This window comes from Lampetra fluviatilis, chromosome 57 (assembly GCF_964198595.1).
Source record: "Lampetra fluviatilis chromosome 57, kcLamFluv1.1, whole genome shotgun sequence".
In the NCBI taxonomy this organism is placed as follows: domain Eukaryota; kingdom Metazoa; phylum Chordata; class Hyperoartia; order Petromyzontiformes; family Petromyzontidae; genus Lampetra; species Lampetra fluviatilis.
Genome location: NC_136331.1, coordinates 1,553,347 through 1,570,647, shown reverse-complemented (window position 1 = coordinate 1,570,647; position 17,301 = coordinate 1,553,347). Strand labels below are relative to the sequence as shown.

Here is a 17,301-nt window from a genome sequence, read left to right as displayed (position 1 = left end):
ATTAAAGATGTCTAATCAGTGATATTGTTGGTTTTCATAACCATTTTCAAAATCATGAGCGAACACAAGATCCAGGTTCGATTGAACACATTTCATAAAATTCGTGATCTGATCCCATCTGTGAAGAATGTGATCCCTGACATGCAATACCCCGGCGTCTACAAACTAACCTGTGCCTGCGGCAGTAGTTACATTGGGGAAACTAAGCGGCGTGTCTCGGACCGTGTTCGTGGACATAAGGCAGATCTGAAACACGGCAGGACCAATACGAGAAGGCACACCACTTCGTCCTATCGTCTCCACCATTGACTCACCCACCGATAAACTTGCACGATATCTGTCTGAGACCTTGCAACCATTCACTGGTAAGACCACCTCAGCTGTACTTAGCTCACTTGGTATCGTGAATTAAGGACATCTCACTATCTCCAGGTGATTTGCTCGTTAGTTTCGATGTAGTATTTTTGTTTACCAAAGTTCCTGTGCCTGACACCATTGCAACCATTGAAGATTTGGTCCAACAAGGACTGAATGCTGATGTACCGGCCCTGGTTAGACACTGCCTCACCAACACTTCACCTGGAATGGAACATTCTACAAACAAGTTGAAGGTACCCCAATGGGTTCTCCCTTATCTCCAGTTGTAGCCAATGTTTTCATGGAATAATTTGAGATAGATGCCATCCAAGCATCCACTCTACGTCCGTCCTTGTGGAAGAGGTACGTAGATGACACGTTCGTCATCTGGCCACATGGCCTACCAGCTCTGAATCAATTACTCAACCACATCAATTCCATATACTCAGCCATCAAACTCACCGTGGAGGTGGAAAAGGATGGCAAGTTGCCATTCTTGAATGTTTTAATCGAAAAGAGCCAGGATGGCTCAATGGGACACTGTCTACAGGAAAGCCACCCATACGGATGCCTACCTAAAACCTGACTCCCACCACCATCCATCCCAGAAGAATTCCCTCATAAAAAACTCTACACCATAGAGCTCGTATTTCCGACCACCACCTAGCCAGTGAACTGGAACACGTACACCAATCCCTCAAGATGAATGGATATTCAGACTACACAGTCTGTAAAGCTATCACCCCAACCGTTGGAAAAGAATCATCTGAGCACCCAATCAAAACCTTCACCTTGCCATACATAGCAGGGGTTACCAAAAATATTTTCAAAATCATGGGGAAACTAAGCGACATGTCTCGGACCGTGTTCGTGAACACAAGGCAGATCTGAAACACGGTAGGACCAACACCTCAGCCGTGGCTGATCATTGTTTTAATGCGGTGGGCTGACACGAAATTGATTTCTCTAAGACGAAGGTACTCTGCAAACCCACTGGCTATCAACAAAGATTCGTTCATGAAGCCATCCAGATATATAGACACAGACACAATTTCAACCGAGAAGATGGGTACAAACTAAACAATCATTGGAAGGACGTTATTAACCAGTTTAAGTCATAACTGGCTGTGATGTTTCCATCCTACCTTCTGATGTAAGCAGTTATTTTCGACTCTCTGATTTTACATTAGGGGCCGTCCATAAATGACGTCACGCACTTAGGGGGGGGCGGGAGGGTCAGACATTTGTGACGATGTGTGACGAGGGGGGGGGGGGTGAGAAATGTGACGTCACATCAAATTGCGCAACTTTAAATATAGACAACACGTTCTACTTAATTAAATAGACTTTGTAATACATGCTTTCTCCTACAACATCAGAGTGCAGCGCCACATTAAATACGCTCTACAATGAGAATAGTTTAAAGCGATTTGAAGCATGTTTTATTTGGGGGGGGGCAGAGCTTTGTGACGTCATATTTTAGGGGAGGTCTGACTTTTTGTGACGCCGTGTGACGAGGGGGGGGGTCAAAAATCGTCCAAAATCTCGTGACGTCATTTATGGACGGCCCCTTAACAGGTTCACATTAACACAGCCGCCGTTTACATTGACACGCTAATCTCTCTCACTTTAACATCACTAACCCCGCCCACTTCGTTTATGACCCTTGGGCTACACCCATTTGAAACCTTTAAAACAGCCTGGCTCAGCAGCTTTCCCCTCTTTTTAAATCCTTTATATTAAGTTCACTTGCTTGCTTGCTTGCTTACGACCGTGCAAATCTTTCGGTCGTTTTTTAACCCACTTCCCGTGATCCAATCGAGCTGACATTTTGCACACAGACTCGTTGTGCGTGACAATGTATTTTCGTGAAAATGTTTTCCTAAATTTTACACTTTTAGGAAAAAATTAATTATATTTAATTACCAATTGCTTAATGCTGGCAGACAATCATCTGACCCATAGGTGGCAGCCATCTCAAGCCAGAGGACGAGAGGACTCTAGCCGCCACGCATATAAAGGATTTATAGTGAAAACTTTGTTTTTACGGGTTAATTTTTTTTTGTTGTTCTATCTACGTGACTTTACCGAAAGACCCAAATAATCTGAATTCCAGCAGTCACGAAAATTTTAAATCAAGATGGCCAGTCTCCCTCTCCCCTAAGTAAGATGGCCACCATCTCACTCTACCCCGAGTAAGATGGCCACCATATCACTTTTCCATGAGTAAGATGGCCGCCGTCTCGATCTCCTCCCCAAGTAAGATGGCCGCCGTCTTGGATGTTGCTTCATTTGCCCGCGGTGACGCAATCAATGTCATTCGAAGTGACGTCAGTCAAGAGGTTCATCACGCGTAAGCTCTGTTGACGTCGTGTGTTGGCTTTCGTCATCAAGTTACGTCACGTCTCCCTCCATACAGACCCCTCGACTAGGCTCTGATTCCCCCCCGGTCTCTGCTGCTCCCATTGCAGCGACTGCTGCTGCGTTCCACACAAAGTGCGGTGCCTGGAACCTGGGCCTCGTCAAAGCGACCGGCCCTTTCCCCCGCCAACCCTCCCCGGCTGAGAGACACCGGACCCCGCCGTGGCTCAGGCAAGAGATGGGGGCCCGAGGCAGTCCAGGCCGCAGCTTCCATTGCTGCGAAACTTGAATTCTGAGTTATTGGGTCTCTTGTGGCCTGTGTCTCCCATGTCTTCTGTTCGTTCCCCCCTGTTTTCTCCTCAGGTTTTCGTGTCTCCCGGCCCCCGTGTCTCCTGTCTCCCTGTATCTCTTTCCCCTCGTCTCCTGTGTCTCTCTGTGTCTACTGCCCCCTGTGTCTTCTGTCTCCTCTCCCCGTGTCTCTCTGTCTCCTGTTAACCTTGTCTCCTGTCGCCTGTCTTCTGTCTCCCCGTGTCTCCCGTTCCCCATGTCTCTCTGTCTCTCCGTGTCTCCTACCCCCTTGTCTCATGTGCATCTTGTCCCCTGCGTATCCTGTCTCCCCGTGTCTCCTCTCCCCCTTGTCCCTCTGTGTCTTCTGTGTCTCCTGTCACCCCATGTCTCCATTCTCCCTGTGTCTCCTCTTTCCCCTCGTCTCCTGTGTCTCTCTGTGTCTACTGACCCGTGTGTCTTCTGTCCCCCATGTTTCTCTGTCTCCTGTCAACCTTGTCTCTCTGTGTCTACTGACCCCTGTGTCTCCCGTCCCCCATGTTTCTCTGTCTCCTGTCAACCTTGTCTCCTGTGTCTCCTGTCTCCCCGTGTCTTCTCTTCCCCTTGTCCCTCTGTGTGTTCTGTGTCTCCTGTCCCCCCATGTCTCCATTCTCCCTGTGTCTCCTCTTTCCCCTCGTCTCTCTGTCTCCCGTCCCCAGTGTCTTCTGTGTAGCCTGTGTGTTTTGTCCCCCGTGTCTCTCTGTCTCCTGTCAACCTTGTCCCCTGTGTCTCTCTGTCCCATGTGTCTCTCTATCTCCCGTGTCTCTCTGTGTCTCCTGTCCCCCCGTGTCTCGCTGTGTCTCCCACGTCTCTACCCACCCCCCCACCGTATCTCCTGTCCTGTGTCTCCTCTTCTCCTTGTCCCCCGTGTCTCTCTGTCCCCCGAGTCTCTCTATCTCCTGTGTCTCTGTGTCTCCTGTCAACCTTGTCTCCTGTCCCCCCGTGTCTCTATCTCCTGTGTCTCTCTGTGTCTCCTGTCCCCCCCGTGTCTCCGTGTCTCGCTGTGTCTCCCACGTCTCTACCCCCCACCCCCCACCGTATGTCCTGTCCTGTGTCTCCTGTTCCTTTGTGTCCCCTCGTCCCCAGTGGCTTGTGTGTCGCGCCTGCTTAGCCTCTTGAGATGTGGGTGAACGGAGACGTTCAATGTTGCTTCTAGTTGTGTTTGAGACGGCTAAGAACCTGGCTGGGGGAGAGCTGTGGCCGCTTTGGTTGGCGCACTTCACCGCGAATCCAGTCGCGATTGATATCTGCAGTGATCTTCCCTGGTCCACCCGGTACTCAGCAGACACTTGACCATGGTGGTGAAGTATGATCTAACATCCCATGGCCAATACGGCCTTCATCCAGCTGTGGATTGTCAAAGGGCTGTCAATCATAGTTACGTTTTGATTATGAAAACGCCTTCTTGAATCCAGAAGGATATTTTTCAAGCGAGACCTGGATGGCGTATAAATACATTGTAACGGCGCGGATTATCGTGCAACACACAGGATTCAAGAGGATGACAGCAAACAGCTTCCAAGTCTACAGATTGAAACGCACGGTGCATATGTGTATAGGGGTCCCTCTGAGGTTCATTTACCAATACCGCCTTGCCACCATCCATCCATTCAACCTCACTCGAATTCCCTTCACTCACGTTGAGGACTCGCTGTATCAGACGTAAATGTTTAATCTCATTCACAATGTGCACAATCGCCACCACCAACACTGCATCTCACAACCACCCACTCACTTGCCCACTTAAGCAAAAAGACAAAGATCCCCCCTATAGGCTGAACAGACTGTTGGGGCAAATTCTGTTAGCAAGCAGCTATGAAGGCCGATACAGCACATGAGGGTGTGGGTGGCCAGCAGCATGCCAGACCGCCTTTGTCTCTCCACTGGCGATGTTTACACACCGCACCAGTTACTAATTTGAGGCTGAGTCAACCTAGGGGGGTCCCAGGACCAGTTGAGATAATCGTCACTGGTGTTAACCGTGAGAATAAATTGAACTCGGGTCGCCGGATTCGTAGAGCGGCGCGCTAACCACTAAACCGCCGGTCCCCATTGCACCCAAACACACACACTCATCCACTCCCCCACTACCTACACACCCACTGTTATTTGACCAGGTAAGGTCCGCTTGAGCAACGTAGCTCTTTTTCAGAAGCGACGTGGCCACAAATGACAGCTCAACGAAGTGGCTAATCGTGTGGGACATTCATAGCAGGAGACAGAATACTCGAAACGCGTGATGCTGAATGTGGACGGAAATAAAACCGGAAGACCCGGAGAAACATTAACTCTACCACGGGAAGAACATGCAAACTCAATATATACAGGGGCTTTAGGGTCGGGATCGAACCCACGACCTGCTGCATACCAGGCAGTTAACGTCTCACCACCACTGCGCCCATAACTCAACCACCACAAGACAAATATCCCCCATACAGCTGTAACAGATTCGAGATTTGAAGCTTTCGTGACTGCAGGAAACCATACTCTCTGGTTCTTTCGGTAAAGTCACGTAGGTAGAAAAAATTACTTATTTTATTTTATACCTACGTGACTTTACCGAAAGCTCTAATAGAGTTTTGAGGCACATGCTGTTAGCGAGCACAACACACTCTTTTATCACGCACACACCCGCCCGATGACAACTCACAAACTCACCCACCCAGCCACCACACCTGCAGATCAGAGCAAAAGACACAAACACTTCTCTCCAGCTTCCAACCTCGTACTGCTTTGACTCGGGAATTCGCTCCGGGTCTTTCTCTTCCCCAAGCTGTTATAAACCTTGCTCAACTCAGGAGACACGTTCACGGCCACCTATTGTTACATCTATCCGTCTGCCTGATGCAGAAGGGTGGACTTAATAGAGGAGCAGTTTGAGCGAAACGTCTCGCAGGGCGATGTCAAATTTAGCCACGAAAAGTCTCAGGCCCCCACCGTTGAGTAGAGAGGAGCTTTATTGGTCAGAATATGATCAATATATTGGCACGCGTGAATTATGTCTTTGTATGCGTGACAAGGTTGTGGAGAGTTGAGTTGACAACAATTTTGGTGTAGGACTGTTACTCGCCCTACACCGGAACACACTCCCACTGCTCAGAAAACAATCATCTTCGCTATAACCTCCTTCTGTTACTCCCTTAAAACAACCTCCATCTCTTCACCCCTAGCCCATCATTCTGCTGCTACTGCTGCTCCCTGCCCCCGCTCGCCGGCTATGACCAGGCCTACCGTATCCCCTATCACTACTCCTATTACTATCCCATCCGATATCACTACCCCCATCACTACCCCTATCACTACCCCTATCACTACCCCAACCCATATCACTACCCCATATCACTACCACAACCCCTATCACTACCCCTATCACTACCCCTATCACTACCCCAACCCATATCACTACCCCATATCACTACCACAACCCCCATCACTACCCCTATCACTACCCCTATCACTACCCCAACCCATATCACTACCCCATATCACTACCACAACCCCTATCACTACCCCTATCACTACCCCTATCACTACCCCTATCACTACCCCTATCACTACCCCTATCACTACCCCTATCACTACCCCTATCACTACCCCTATCACTACCCCTATCACTACCCCTATCACTACTCCTATCACTACCCCTATCACTACCCCTATCACTACCCCTATCACTACCCCTATCACTACCCCTATCACTACCCCTATCACTACCCCTATCACTACCCCTATCACTACCCCTATCACTACCCCTATCACTACCCCTATCACTACTCCTATCACTACCCCTATCACTACTGCTATCACTACCCCAACCAATATCACTACCCCTATCAATATCACTACCCCTATCACTGCATCAACCTCTGTTCACTACCCCTATCACTACTCCCACCCCTATCACTACCCCAACCCCTTTCACTTCTCCAACCCCTATCACTACCCCAACCCATCCTTAACCACTCCCACCTGTTCTTCTAACTGTCACCACCTCTACACCACCACCTTTTTCTTTAATAACAATCCCACTCTTTATTTCAACCACTGTCATCTTACGTACAATGTTACGATTGTTGTGAAGCGCCTTGGGTTTAAGGCGCTATGTAAACCTATGTAAGGTAAATAGACTTGGCCTGACCCAAAAGACAAATACTGAATGGATCTTTGATCGTGCTGTTTGTTGCTGGTCTCTTGACGTGTTTGCCGCCTTTGGGCTCCTGTGGCGGCCAAGGTTGCTGAGAAATTAATAACAGTGGGATGGGTTGTGTTTATTTACTTCCGTGTATGTGGGAGTGCAGTTAACCGATAAGCTGTGCGGGGTCACCGCCACCGCCTCCTGAACAGCGTGAGAAGCTGCTTACCGTTGTGTGATCCGCGTCACACCACGCGGGGTCGATTCTGCCAAGACACACGCACGCCTGTGTGGCATGGGAGATCGTTCCATGTTGAAGCGGCAGTTGTGTGTCTGAGCTAGAGTGCGCATGGTTTTGCTATGGGGACGATTCAAAAGTTTTGATTTTGGGTCCAAAGAGCAGCGTTATTACTGGAGTAATATCACCGTCACGATCCATGGGCAGATTGCCCGTAGGTGTCCGCTGTACACTTGAACATTTGTTTCCACTTTCCTCCGTCTTGTGCCAACTTGCTCAAGGAGTGCGTCACCAGGCTACTGGCACCAATCTCTTGTGATGTAGTCGTCAAGCCATTCTCTGTGAGGTCTTTCTCTCTTTCCGGTTCCTTTAAATTTTTCCCGAACAACAACACGCTGTTAATTTCCCTGTTGTTGTCCATCCTGCATGTGTGTCCCAATAGTGCCAGTTTCATCCTCATCACTGCCTGCATCATCAGGTTGTCTTCTATGTGCTACTTTTTTCTTACTTCTACGCTGCTCACTCTTTGGGTGCAACTTAGATGCAGTATCCTTCTGTAGCACTCCATTTCGAGTGCCAATATGTGATCTGATAAGTGTTATATAATAGATGCCCAGTGAGACAGACTTCCATTGCGCAGCGCGTGGTGGCAAGTGACGTGGATTTGATTGTGTGCGTGTATGGTTATGGCAAGTAGCTGTTGATGTGTTTGTGCGTCGGTATGGGGAGCGGTGGCGCAGTGGCCAGGAGTGCATCGACAAGCAATTGAGTGAGTCCTTTAGGGAGTGAACGGGTGTGTGAATGAATAAGTGAATGAGTGTGTTGCATGAGCGAGTGCGTAACTGAAGGAATCTTGCTGGCTATAAACTAAACAAAACTATAAACTATTTTCATTTTACCAGGTAAGGTCCCCTGAGCCATATAGCTCTTCTTCAGAAGTGACTTGGCCATAAATGATAGCTCAACGATGTGGCTTATGTGGAAATATAAAGCAGCCAAATACTCTTAAACGCATGTTTCTAAATGTGGACTGAAAAACCGGAAGACCCAGAAAAAAAATCCGCGCGACCACGGAGAGCGAGACACGCACACTCCAAATACACAGCAGCAGCGAGACACGCACACTCCAAATACACAGCAGCAGCGAGACACGCACACTCCAAATACACAGCAGCAGCGAGACACGCACACTCCAAATACACAGCAGCAGCGAGACACGCACACTCCAAATGCACAGCAGCAGCGAGACACGCACACTCCAAATACACAGCAGCAGCGAGACACACACACTCCAAATACACAGCAGCAGCGAGACACGCACACTCCAAATACACAGCAGCAGCGAGACACGCACACTCCAAATACACAGCAGCAGCGAGACACACACACTCCAAATACACAGCAGCAGCGAGACACGCACACTCCAAATACACAGCAGCAGCGAGACACCGCACACTCCAAATACAAAGCAGCAGCGAGACACGCACACTCCAAATACACAGCAGCAGCGAGACACGCACACTCCAAATACACAGCAGCAGCGAGACACCGCACACTCCAAATACACAGCAGCAGCGAGACACGCACACTCCAAATACACAGCAGCAGCGAGACACACACACTCCAAATACACAGCAGCAGCGAGACACGCACACTCCAAATACACAGCAGCAGCGAGACACACACACTCCAAATACACAGCAGCAGCGAGACACGCACACTCCAAATACACAGCAGCAGCGAGACACCGCACACTCCAAATACACAGCAGCAGCGAGACACGCACACTCCAAATACACAGCAGCAGCGAGACACGCACACTCCAAATACACAGCAGCAGCGAGACACACACACTCCAAATACACAGCAGCAGCGAGACACGCACACTCCAAATACACAGCAGCAGCGAGATACGCACACTCCAAATACACAGCAGCAGCGAGACACGCACAACTCCAAATACACAGCAGCAGCGAGACACGCACACTCCAAATACACAGCAGCAGCGAGACACCGCACACTCCAAATACACAGCAGCAGCGAGACACGCACACTCCAAATGCACAGCAGCAGCGAGACACGCACACTCCAAATACACAGCAGCAGCGAGACACGCACACTCCAAATACACAGCAGCAGCGAGACACGCACACTCCAAATACACAGCAGCAGCGAGACACCGCACACTCCAAATACACAGCAGCAGCGAGACACGCACACTCCAAATACACAGCAGCAGCGAGACACGCACACTCCAAATACACAGCAGCAGCGAGACACGCACACTCCAAATACACAGCAGCAGCGAGACACGCACACTCCAAATACACAGCAGCAGCGAGACACGCACACTCCAAATACACAGCAGCAGCGAGACACCGCACACTCCAAATACACAGCAGCAGCGAGACACCGCACACTCCAAATACACAGCAGCAGCGAGACACGCACACTCCAAATACACAGCAGCAGCGAGACACCGCACACTCCAAATACACAGCAGCAGCGAGACACCGCACACTCCAAATACACAGCAGCAGCGAGACACGCACACTCCAAATACACAGCAGCAGCGAGACACCGCACACTCCAAATATACAACGGACCGCCCGGCTTGGGTTTGATCTTCAGCGCTGTGACCCCGGACCCTCCTCAAGCAGGGTCCGAACTCGCCAAGGCTGCCTCCTGTGTGTGTAGCAGAGGTCGCAACCGGGTACCCAATACCCGTACCCTACCCGATACCCGGCTACCCGGCCGGGTACGGGTACCCGTTTGCGACCTCTGGTGTGTAGCAAGGCCTAGGGCGGGTAGGGGCTCGTTACGCTGCAACCCGAACTGTAGCCGTGGCACAAGACAAACGATGACATCGTTGACGACTGCGTAGATTGTGAAGCTGCTGCCTGGCTCGCTTCTAAAGCACCACGCTCAATGTGTGAATGGTCAATGAGTTGAGTGTGCGAGCGAGTGAGTGAGTTAACGAGTGAGCGAGTGAGTGAATGAGTGAGTTAACGAGTGAGCGAGTGAGTGAATGAGTGAGTTAACGAGTGAGCGAGTGAGTGAATGAGTGAGTTAACGAGTGAGCGAGTGAGTGAATGAGTGAGTTAACGAGTGAGCGAGTGAGTGAATGAGTGAGTTAACGAGTGAGCGAGTGAGTGAATGAGTGAGTTAACGAGTGAGCGAGTGAGTGAATGAGTGAGTTAACGAGTGAGCGAGTGAGTGAATGAGTGAGTTAACGAGTGAGCGAGTGAGTGAATGAGTGAGTTAACGAGTGAGCGAGTGAGTGAATGAGTGAGTTAACGAGTGAGCGAGTGAGTGAATGAGTGAGTTAACGAGTGAATGAGTGGATGAGCAAGCTCGTGGTTACTGAGCGTTGTGTTCCGCCGCAGGAGGAGAGGCACGGGGCGGTCAGCAGACCCAGTGGGATCGACGCTCCCTCGACCATGTCGGAGCGGAGGTCTAAACTCTTAAAAGGTACGTCGCTCGCCGCTCACCGTCACAAATATCTGAACCGGTCGTGGATCTCCCTCAGGTCCACTCAGCCCTTAAATGATTACCAGGTGTGGTCTGTCAACATCACCACTAGGGAGATAAGGACAGCCGGGTGTGGTGCCGGATACCCACTCCCTCGTGTGCCATGCCGGTCTTCATAAGCCTTGTGTACGTGTGTGTGTGTACAGCTCTGGATGCAGTGGAACGCATACAGGAAACATCAAGTGACGAAGAGAAACCTCGACACGAGTGAGACACGGAACTCACCCCATTCACCTCACTCGCCTCGCCTCACTCACCACACTCACCACACACACACAACAGCACACCACACACACACAACAGCACACCACACACACACAACACCATGCTAACCACACCACTCACAGTACAACACATTCGCCTCGCCACACTCGCCACACTGCACTGACCGCAACACTCACCACACCACATTCGCCACACTCCCAACCCTCGCACAACATACACCGTTATCATATGCCCCCAACACACACTCTCAAACCCACTCTCGCCACACACGCACTGCGCTTCAAACCCCGCGACCTGAGTTTGATTCCCACTCACGGCCACCAACACCAGTTCACTATTATCTGAACTGGTCCCGGGGCCCTTCCCTAGGTCGACTCGGCCTCAAATGAGTACCCGGTGCGGTGTGTAAACATCGCCACTAGGGAGACAAAGACGGCCAGGCGTGGTGTTGGCCACCCACCACCTCGTGTACCGTGCCGGCCTTCATAGGTGTTGCTACTCGCTAACGGCACTTGCTCCAACATTTGTCTTTTGTGTCCTGTGTGCGTGTGTGTGCACAGTGAGATAATTCTGTTGAACGAGGAGGACAGCGAGTCTCCAGATGACAAGCAGGTATTTGTTGACGCCAGTTGTAATGACGACTGGACACACTTCTCTTGAGATGGCACTTTATTGCGGACACGTTCACTTGACATCGGCGGAGACCCCCACTGCAACAGCCCCGGGTCTCCCACGCATCTCCCCCTTTTATACCAACACGAGGCCACGCCCCCCTTCTCGAACCGTCTCGTTGACTCTGGACGCTCGCTCCACCGGCAGACTCCACGGCCTCTTCCATCACCTGACCACGCTCCCTTCTAGAACATTCCCGTAGCCACCAGTCCCTTCACACTCACAACTGACTCTCCTGTCATTACCTCCCATAGCCACCAGTCCCTTCGCACTCACAACTGACTCTCCTGTCATTACCTCCCATAGCCACCAGTCCCTTCGCACTCACAACTGACTCCCCTGTCATTACCTCCCATAGCCACCAGTCCCTTCACACTCACAACTGACTCTCCTGTCATTACCTCCCATAGCCACCAGTCCCTTCGCACTCACAACTGACTCTCCTGTCATTACCTCCCATAGCCACCAGTCCCTTCGCACTCACAACTGATACCCGTGTCATTACCTCCCGTGGCCACCAGTCTCTTCAAACAACTGATACCCCTGTCATTACCTCCCATAGCCACCAGTCCCTTCTCACTCACAACTGACTCCCCTGTCATTACCTCCCGTGGCCACCAGTCCCTTCGCACTCACAACTGACTCTCCTGTCATTACCTCCCATGGCCACCAGTCCCTTCGCACTCACAACTGATACCCGTGTCATTACCTCCCGTGGCCACCAGTCCCTTCACACTCACAACTGACTCCCCTGTCATTACCTCCCGTAGCCACCAGTCCCTTCGCACTCACAACTGATACCCCTGTCATTACCTCCCATAGCCACTAGTCCCTTCACACTCACAACTGACTCCCCTGTCATTACCTCCCGTAGCCACCAGTCCCTTCGCACTCACAACTGACTCCCCTTTCATTACCTCCCGTGGCCACTAGTCCACTCACACCGCATGTAGGCTCTACTGTCAATACAATAATACTAATTATTACTATTGCACCGATTTACCTCGGAAAGCATCACTGAGACTCTTATTCAGGAGGGTTCTACCAAGTTTTCGCAGTATGTGGGAGATATTGCCGCTGTGTGTAATCCCCCGCACCTCTGATTAGCACGGTTGGCTACGTACAGAGCGAAAGAAATACGTACAGTTGAGTCATTTGCAGGTAAACTGCCAGCATTTTTTTTTGCCAATACCGGTTACGCTGTGGATTTATTTTTAAACAATGGGAGGAGGAAACCGGAGAAACCCAAGGAAACCCATGCAGGACAGCAGGCGACAGAGAGAGAGAGAGAGATGATGTACCAACTCCACTCGGTGAGGGCGGCCTTAGTGGGGAGTCGAACCCAGGCGACGAGTGCCACCACGAGCTCTCTCCCGCCGCTCCAACCTAAACTCTTCAACTAAACTATTTTTATTTGACCAGGTAAGGCCTATGGAGCTCCATAGCTCGTTTTCAGAAGCGACCTGGCGATCAGAAATGATAGCCCAACAAAGTGGGTTTCCATCGCGTGGAAATGTATCCCAGCAGGCAAATACTCTCTACACGCATGGCGTCGATTCTAAATGTGGAGGAGAAAACTGGAGGACCCGCAACAAAATCCATGCGACCACGGGGAGAGAGACACGCAAACTCGAAATATACAGCAGCAGGTAACACAAGTCTCCGTCATCAGGTGGGACCGTCACAGCCAGATTAGCTGCATCAAATTGAACCCATGACCTCCTGTAGGCCAGGCGAGGTAGTTAACATCTCCTAGCCACCGTTGACTGTCACTGTTCACCTCTGATGCTGCGGCGGCCAGCCACGGGACTCGTGGTTCTTCTGGGCGTGCCGCTGGTGATGGACGTGGCGATGAACCCACGACCTCCTGTAGACCAGGCGAGGTAGTTAACATCTCCTAGCCACCGCGGCGTCCCGCTGCTGCCGCATTTTGCCACACGGCTGAATCTGCGTGCCGCTTTTTATGTCCCAAGGAGGTGAAGAGCGTGGCGTTCACCATCCCGCTGAGGACGGATCTGACCAAGGACGTGTCCATGGTTCAGCTGTCTCCGCTGAGGCACCTCAATACGGAATGCGGTGATGTCAAGGTGGGTTCTGCCACGGTGGCTAGGAGATGTTAACTACCTCGCCTGGTATACAGGAGGTCGTGGGTTCGATCCCGACCCTGACGCCTGCGGCTGTATATTTGGAGTCTGCGTGTCTCTCTCTCATTATCATCACAGTGGCTAGGAGATGTTAACTACCTCGCCTGGTATACAGGAGGTCGTGGGTTCGATCCTGACCCTGATGCTTGCTGCTGTATATTTGGAGTTGCGTGTCTCTCTCTCTTTCACCGTGGTCTTGTGAATTTTTCCCGGGGTCCTCCGGTTTTTCCCTCCACACTGAGCGTTTAAGAGTATTTGGCTGAATCTTGATTTGACGCTTTCGTGACTGCAGGAATCCATACTCTTTGGTTCTTTCGGTGAAGTCACGTAGGTAGAAATAAAATAAAACAAATCACGACGTTTCGATCGCAACACAAGCGGTTGTCTTCATGACGACCGCTTGTGTTGCGATCGAAACGAATTTGGCTGCTTTAAATTTCCAAGTGACAAGCCGCTTCGTTGAGCTGTCGGTAAGGCCCACCGAGCTACATAGCTCGGTGGGCCTTACCGGGTTAAATACAAAATTGTTTAGTTTAGGTTGGGGTCGGCGTCGTGCGGATTTCAGCAGCGGTCACAGTCAGTAGGTAACGCGCCACGGTTGGTCGATCGTCAGGTCGCGTGCGGTGGGGTAAAGTGTGGGTACCCCACCTCTTCCGAAGACATCTGGCCGGCGTGGGGTCAAGGGGAGAAATATCTTCCCAGAGGGGCTCTCCAGAGCTCCCACTCTTGGGGGGTCTTTCCGTCAACAGCGGTGCGAGTAAGACGTTGCAGGGCTGCGCCTCTTTATCCTTTGTGCGTACATATGTTGAACTTCTTTCGCACCGTACGTTGCCAACCGTGCTCATCGGAGTTGCAGGGAGAAGGACACAAGAAGCACTTCTCAAGAAATTAGTTTGTCAATTCTAGTGCTTGTGACGTGGCGGTGGTGACGATGTGGCGGTGGTGACGATGTGGCGGTGGTGACGATGTGGCGGTGGTGACGATGTGGCGGTGGTGACGATGTGGCGGTGGTGACGATGTGGCGGTGGTGACGATGTGGCAGTGACGATGTGGCGGTGGTGACGATGTGGCGGTGGTGACGATGCGGCGGTGACGATGCGGCGGTGGTGATGATGCGGCGGTGGTGACGATGTGGCGGTGGTGACGATGCGGCGGTGGTGACGATGCGGCGGTGGTGACGATGCGGCGGTGGTGACGATGCGGCGGTGGTGACGATGCGGCGGTGGTGACGATGTGGCAGTGACGATGTGGCGGTGGTGACGATGTGGCGGTGGTGACGATGCGGCGGTGGTGATGCGGTGGTGGTGACGATGCGGCGGTGACGATGCGGCGGTGGTGATGATGCGGCGGTGGTGACGATGCGGCGGTGGTGACGATGCGGCGGTGGTGACGATGCGGCGGTGGTGACGATGCGGCGGTGGTGACGATGCGGCGGTGGTGACGATGTGGCGGTGACGATGCGGCGGTGGTGACGATGTGGCGGTGGTGACGATGTGGCGGTGGTGACGATACGGCGGTGGTGACGATGCGGCGGTGGTGACGATGCGGCGGTGGTGACGATGTGGCGGTGACGATGCGGCGGTGGTGACGATGCGGCGGTGGTGACGATGCGGCGGTGGTGATGCGGTGGTGGTGACGATGCGGCGGTGACGATGCGGCGGTGGTGATGATGCGGCGGTGGTGACGATGCGGCGGTGGTGACGATGCGGCGGTGGTGACGCGGTGGTGGTGGTGACGTGGTGGTGGTGACGATGCGGCGGTGGTGACGCGGTGGTGGTGGTGACGCGGTGGCGGTGGTGACGCGGTGGTGGTGGTGACGCGGTGGCGGTGGTGACGCGGTGGTGGTGGTGACGCGGTGGTGGTGACGTGGTGGTGGTGACGCGGTGGTGGTGGTGGTGACGCGGTGGCGGTGGTGACGCGGTGGTGGTGGTGACGCGGTGGCGGTGGTGGTGACGCGGTGGTGGTGGTGGTGACGCGGTGGCTGTGATGACGCGGTGTGTGTTGTGCGCAGAAGTCTACGAGCTCGTACTTCGCCAAAGGAGGACGCGGGATACGAACGTCGCCCACCCAGACCAGGGCCCGGTTGCCCTCCACGGAAAACTCGTCCAGGTAGAGAACTCGGCAAGGTCGCTTCCGGGGTTCCACAATCTGTAGCCCATTACGCTTCCGTTGAACATCTTTCGAATCGTACGTAGCCAGCCGTGCCAATCGGAGGCGCGGAGGGGGGAAGGGCGGCAAATGTGGCAGGGTGGTGACAGCGCAGTGCCGACGCTCCTGCCTCGAAAATCAAGAAAGCACCTGGGTTCGTTTCCCAACTCCTGACGCCTCTCTGTGTGGAGTTTGTACGCTCTCCCCCTGTTCTGCGTGTCTTGCCTCCTGCCATACGCTGGAAAATAGGCATTTGCATTATTGTCCAACTGACTCGTAACTTTTTGGCCACTGCACCACCTCTCCAGTGAAAGTTCTCCAGAATCCGGCAAAATGTTGGGATTGTGGTGTGGGGTATGGAGAGCGAACGGATTTATTTAAATACATTTTGTCTGCGATTATTTTTTGCTTGTCATGTGCATTTTTTCTTGTTATTTATGTATTCATATTGTTTTAAATTTGCTAAGTAGTGGGGAACTTTTTTGTACGGAACTGAATAATTGATGTGCAATTGCATGAATGACGCTCTATAAAATTAAATTATTATTATTAATGATGATGAGTAAACAGCCATTATTATTAATAACCGAGTTGGCCAAAACATCCCAACATAGGACCCCAGAGCTCAGGCAGTCGTTGTTGGCTCCGGTTCTGGCCGCCTTGCCTCCCGTCCGTCTGTGGTTTACGCGACAACCTCGCAGCTCTTACAGATTCAGCAGCAGCGGTTCGTGCTTTCGCTGCGCGACGAACCAGGCAAATTAACCGAGTTCGATTCCCGCTCACGGCCACCAACAGCGGTGACGATTATCTTGAACTGGTCCTGGGGCCCTCCCCTAGGTCGACTCGGCCTCAAATGAGTACCCGGTGCTGTGTGTAAACATCGCCGGGCGTGGTGTTGGCCACCCACCCCCTCGTGCGCCGTGCCGGCCTTCCTTTACAGGTGCTGCTCGCAAACGGCACTTGCCCCGGCGGTCGTGTGAAGGCTATACGGGGAGGATCCTTTGTCTTGTCTTGTTGTGCCACTGCACCGTCTGGCCTAGGGAGCAGCTGCGCCCGCTGCGCAGCAGCCCGCAGGCGTCCACGGCGGGCGGCACGCTGGTGGGAGGGCGCTGGTTCCTGCACGCCAACGCCCAGAGCAAGGAGCCATCCCCGCGGTGAGCGCAGCCAGG

General features: G+C 52.3%; 1 protein-coding gene across 4 annotated transcripts in view; it reads left to right on the top strand.

Annotated features, from left to right (window-relative positions):
* The first annotated feature begins 2,744 nt into the window (after nucleotides 1–2,744).
* LOC144950247 (uncharacterized) overlaps nucleotides 2,745–17,301 on the top strand; it is a 50,359-nt gene continuing 35,802 nt past the window's right edge. Inside the window, exons 1-8 of one of the 4 annotated variants that reach the window (XM_078880304.1) lie at nucleotides 2,745–2,949; nucleotides 7,341–7,387; nucleotides 10,799–10,883; nucleotides 11,090–11,150; nucleotides 11,729–11,780; nucleotides 13,814–13,927; nucleotides 15,996–16,093; nucleotides 17,173–17,286. In XM_078880304.1, coding sequence (XP_078736430.1) covers nucleotides 10,853–10,883; nucleotides 11,090–11,150; nucleotides 11,729–11,780; nucleotides 13,814–13,927; nucleotides 15,996–16,093; nucleotides 17,173–17,286 — 470 coding nt within the window. In that variant the 5' untranslated portion in view covers nucleotides 2,745–2,949; nucleotides 7,341–7,387; nucleotides 10,799–10,852. Of the gene's footprint in view, nucleotides 2,950–7,340; nucleotides 7,388–9,998; nucleotides 10,884–11,089; nucleotides 11,151–11,728; nucleotides 11,781–13,813; nucleotides 13,928–15,995; nucleotides 16,094–17,172; nucleotides 17,287–17,301 lie in introns of those variants that run through there. The other 3 variants (XM_078880306.1, XM_078880303.1, XM_078880307.1) reach the window with 3 other exon arrangements.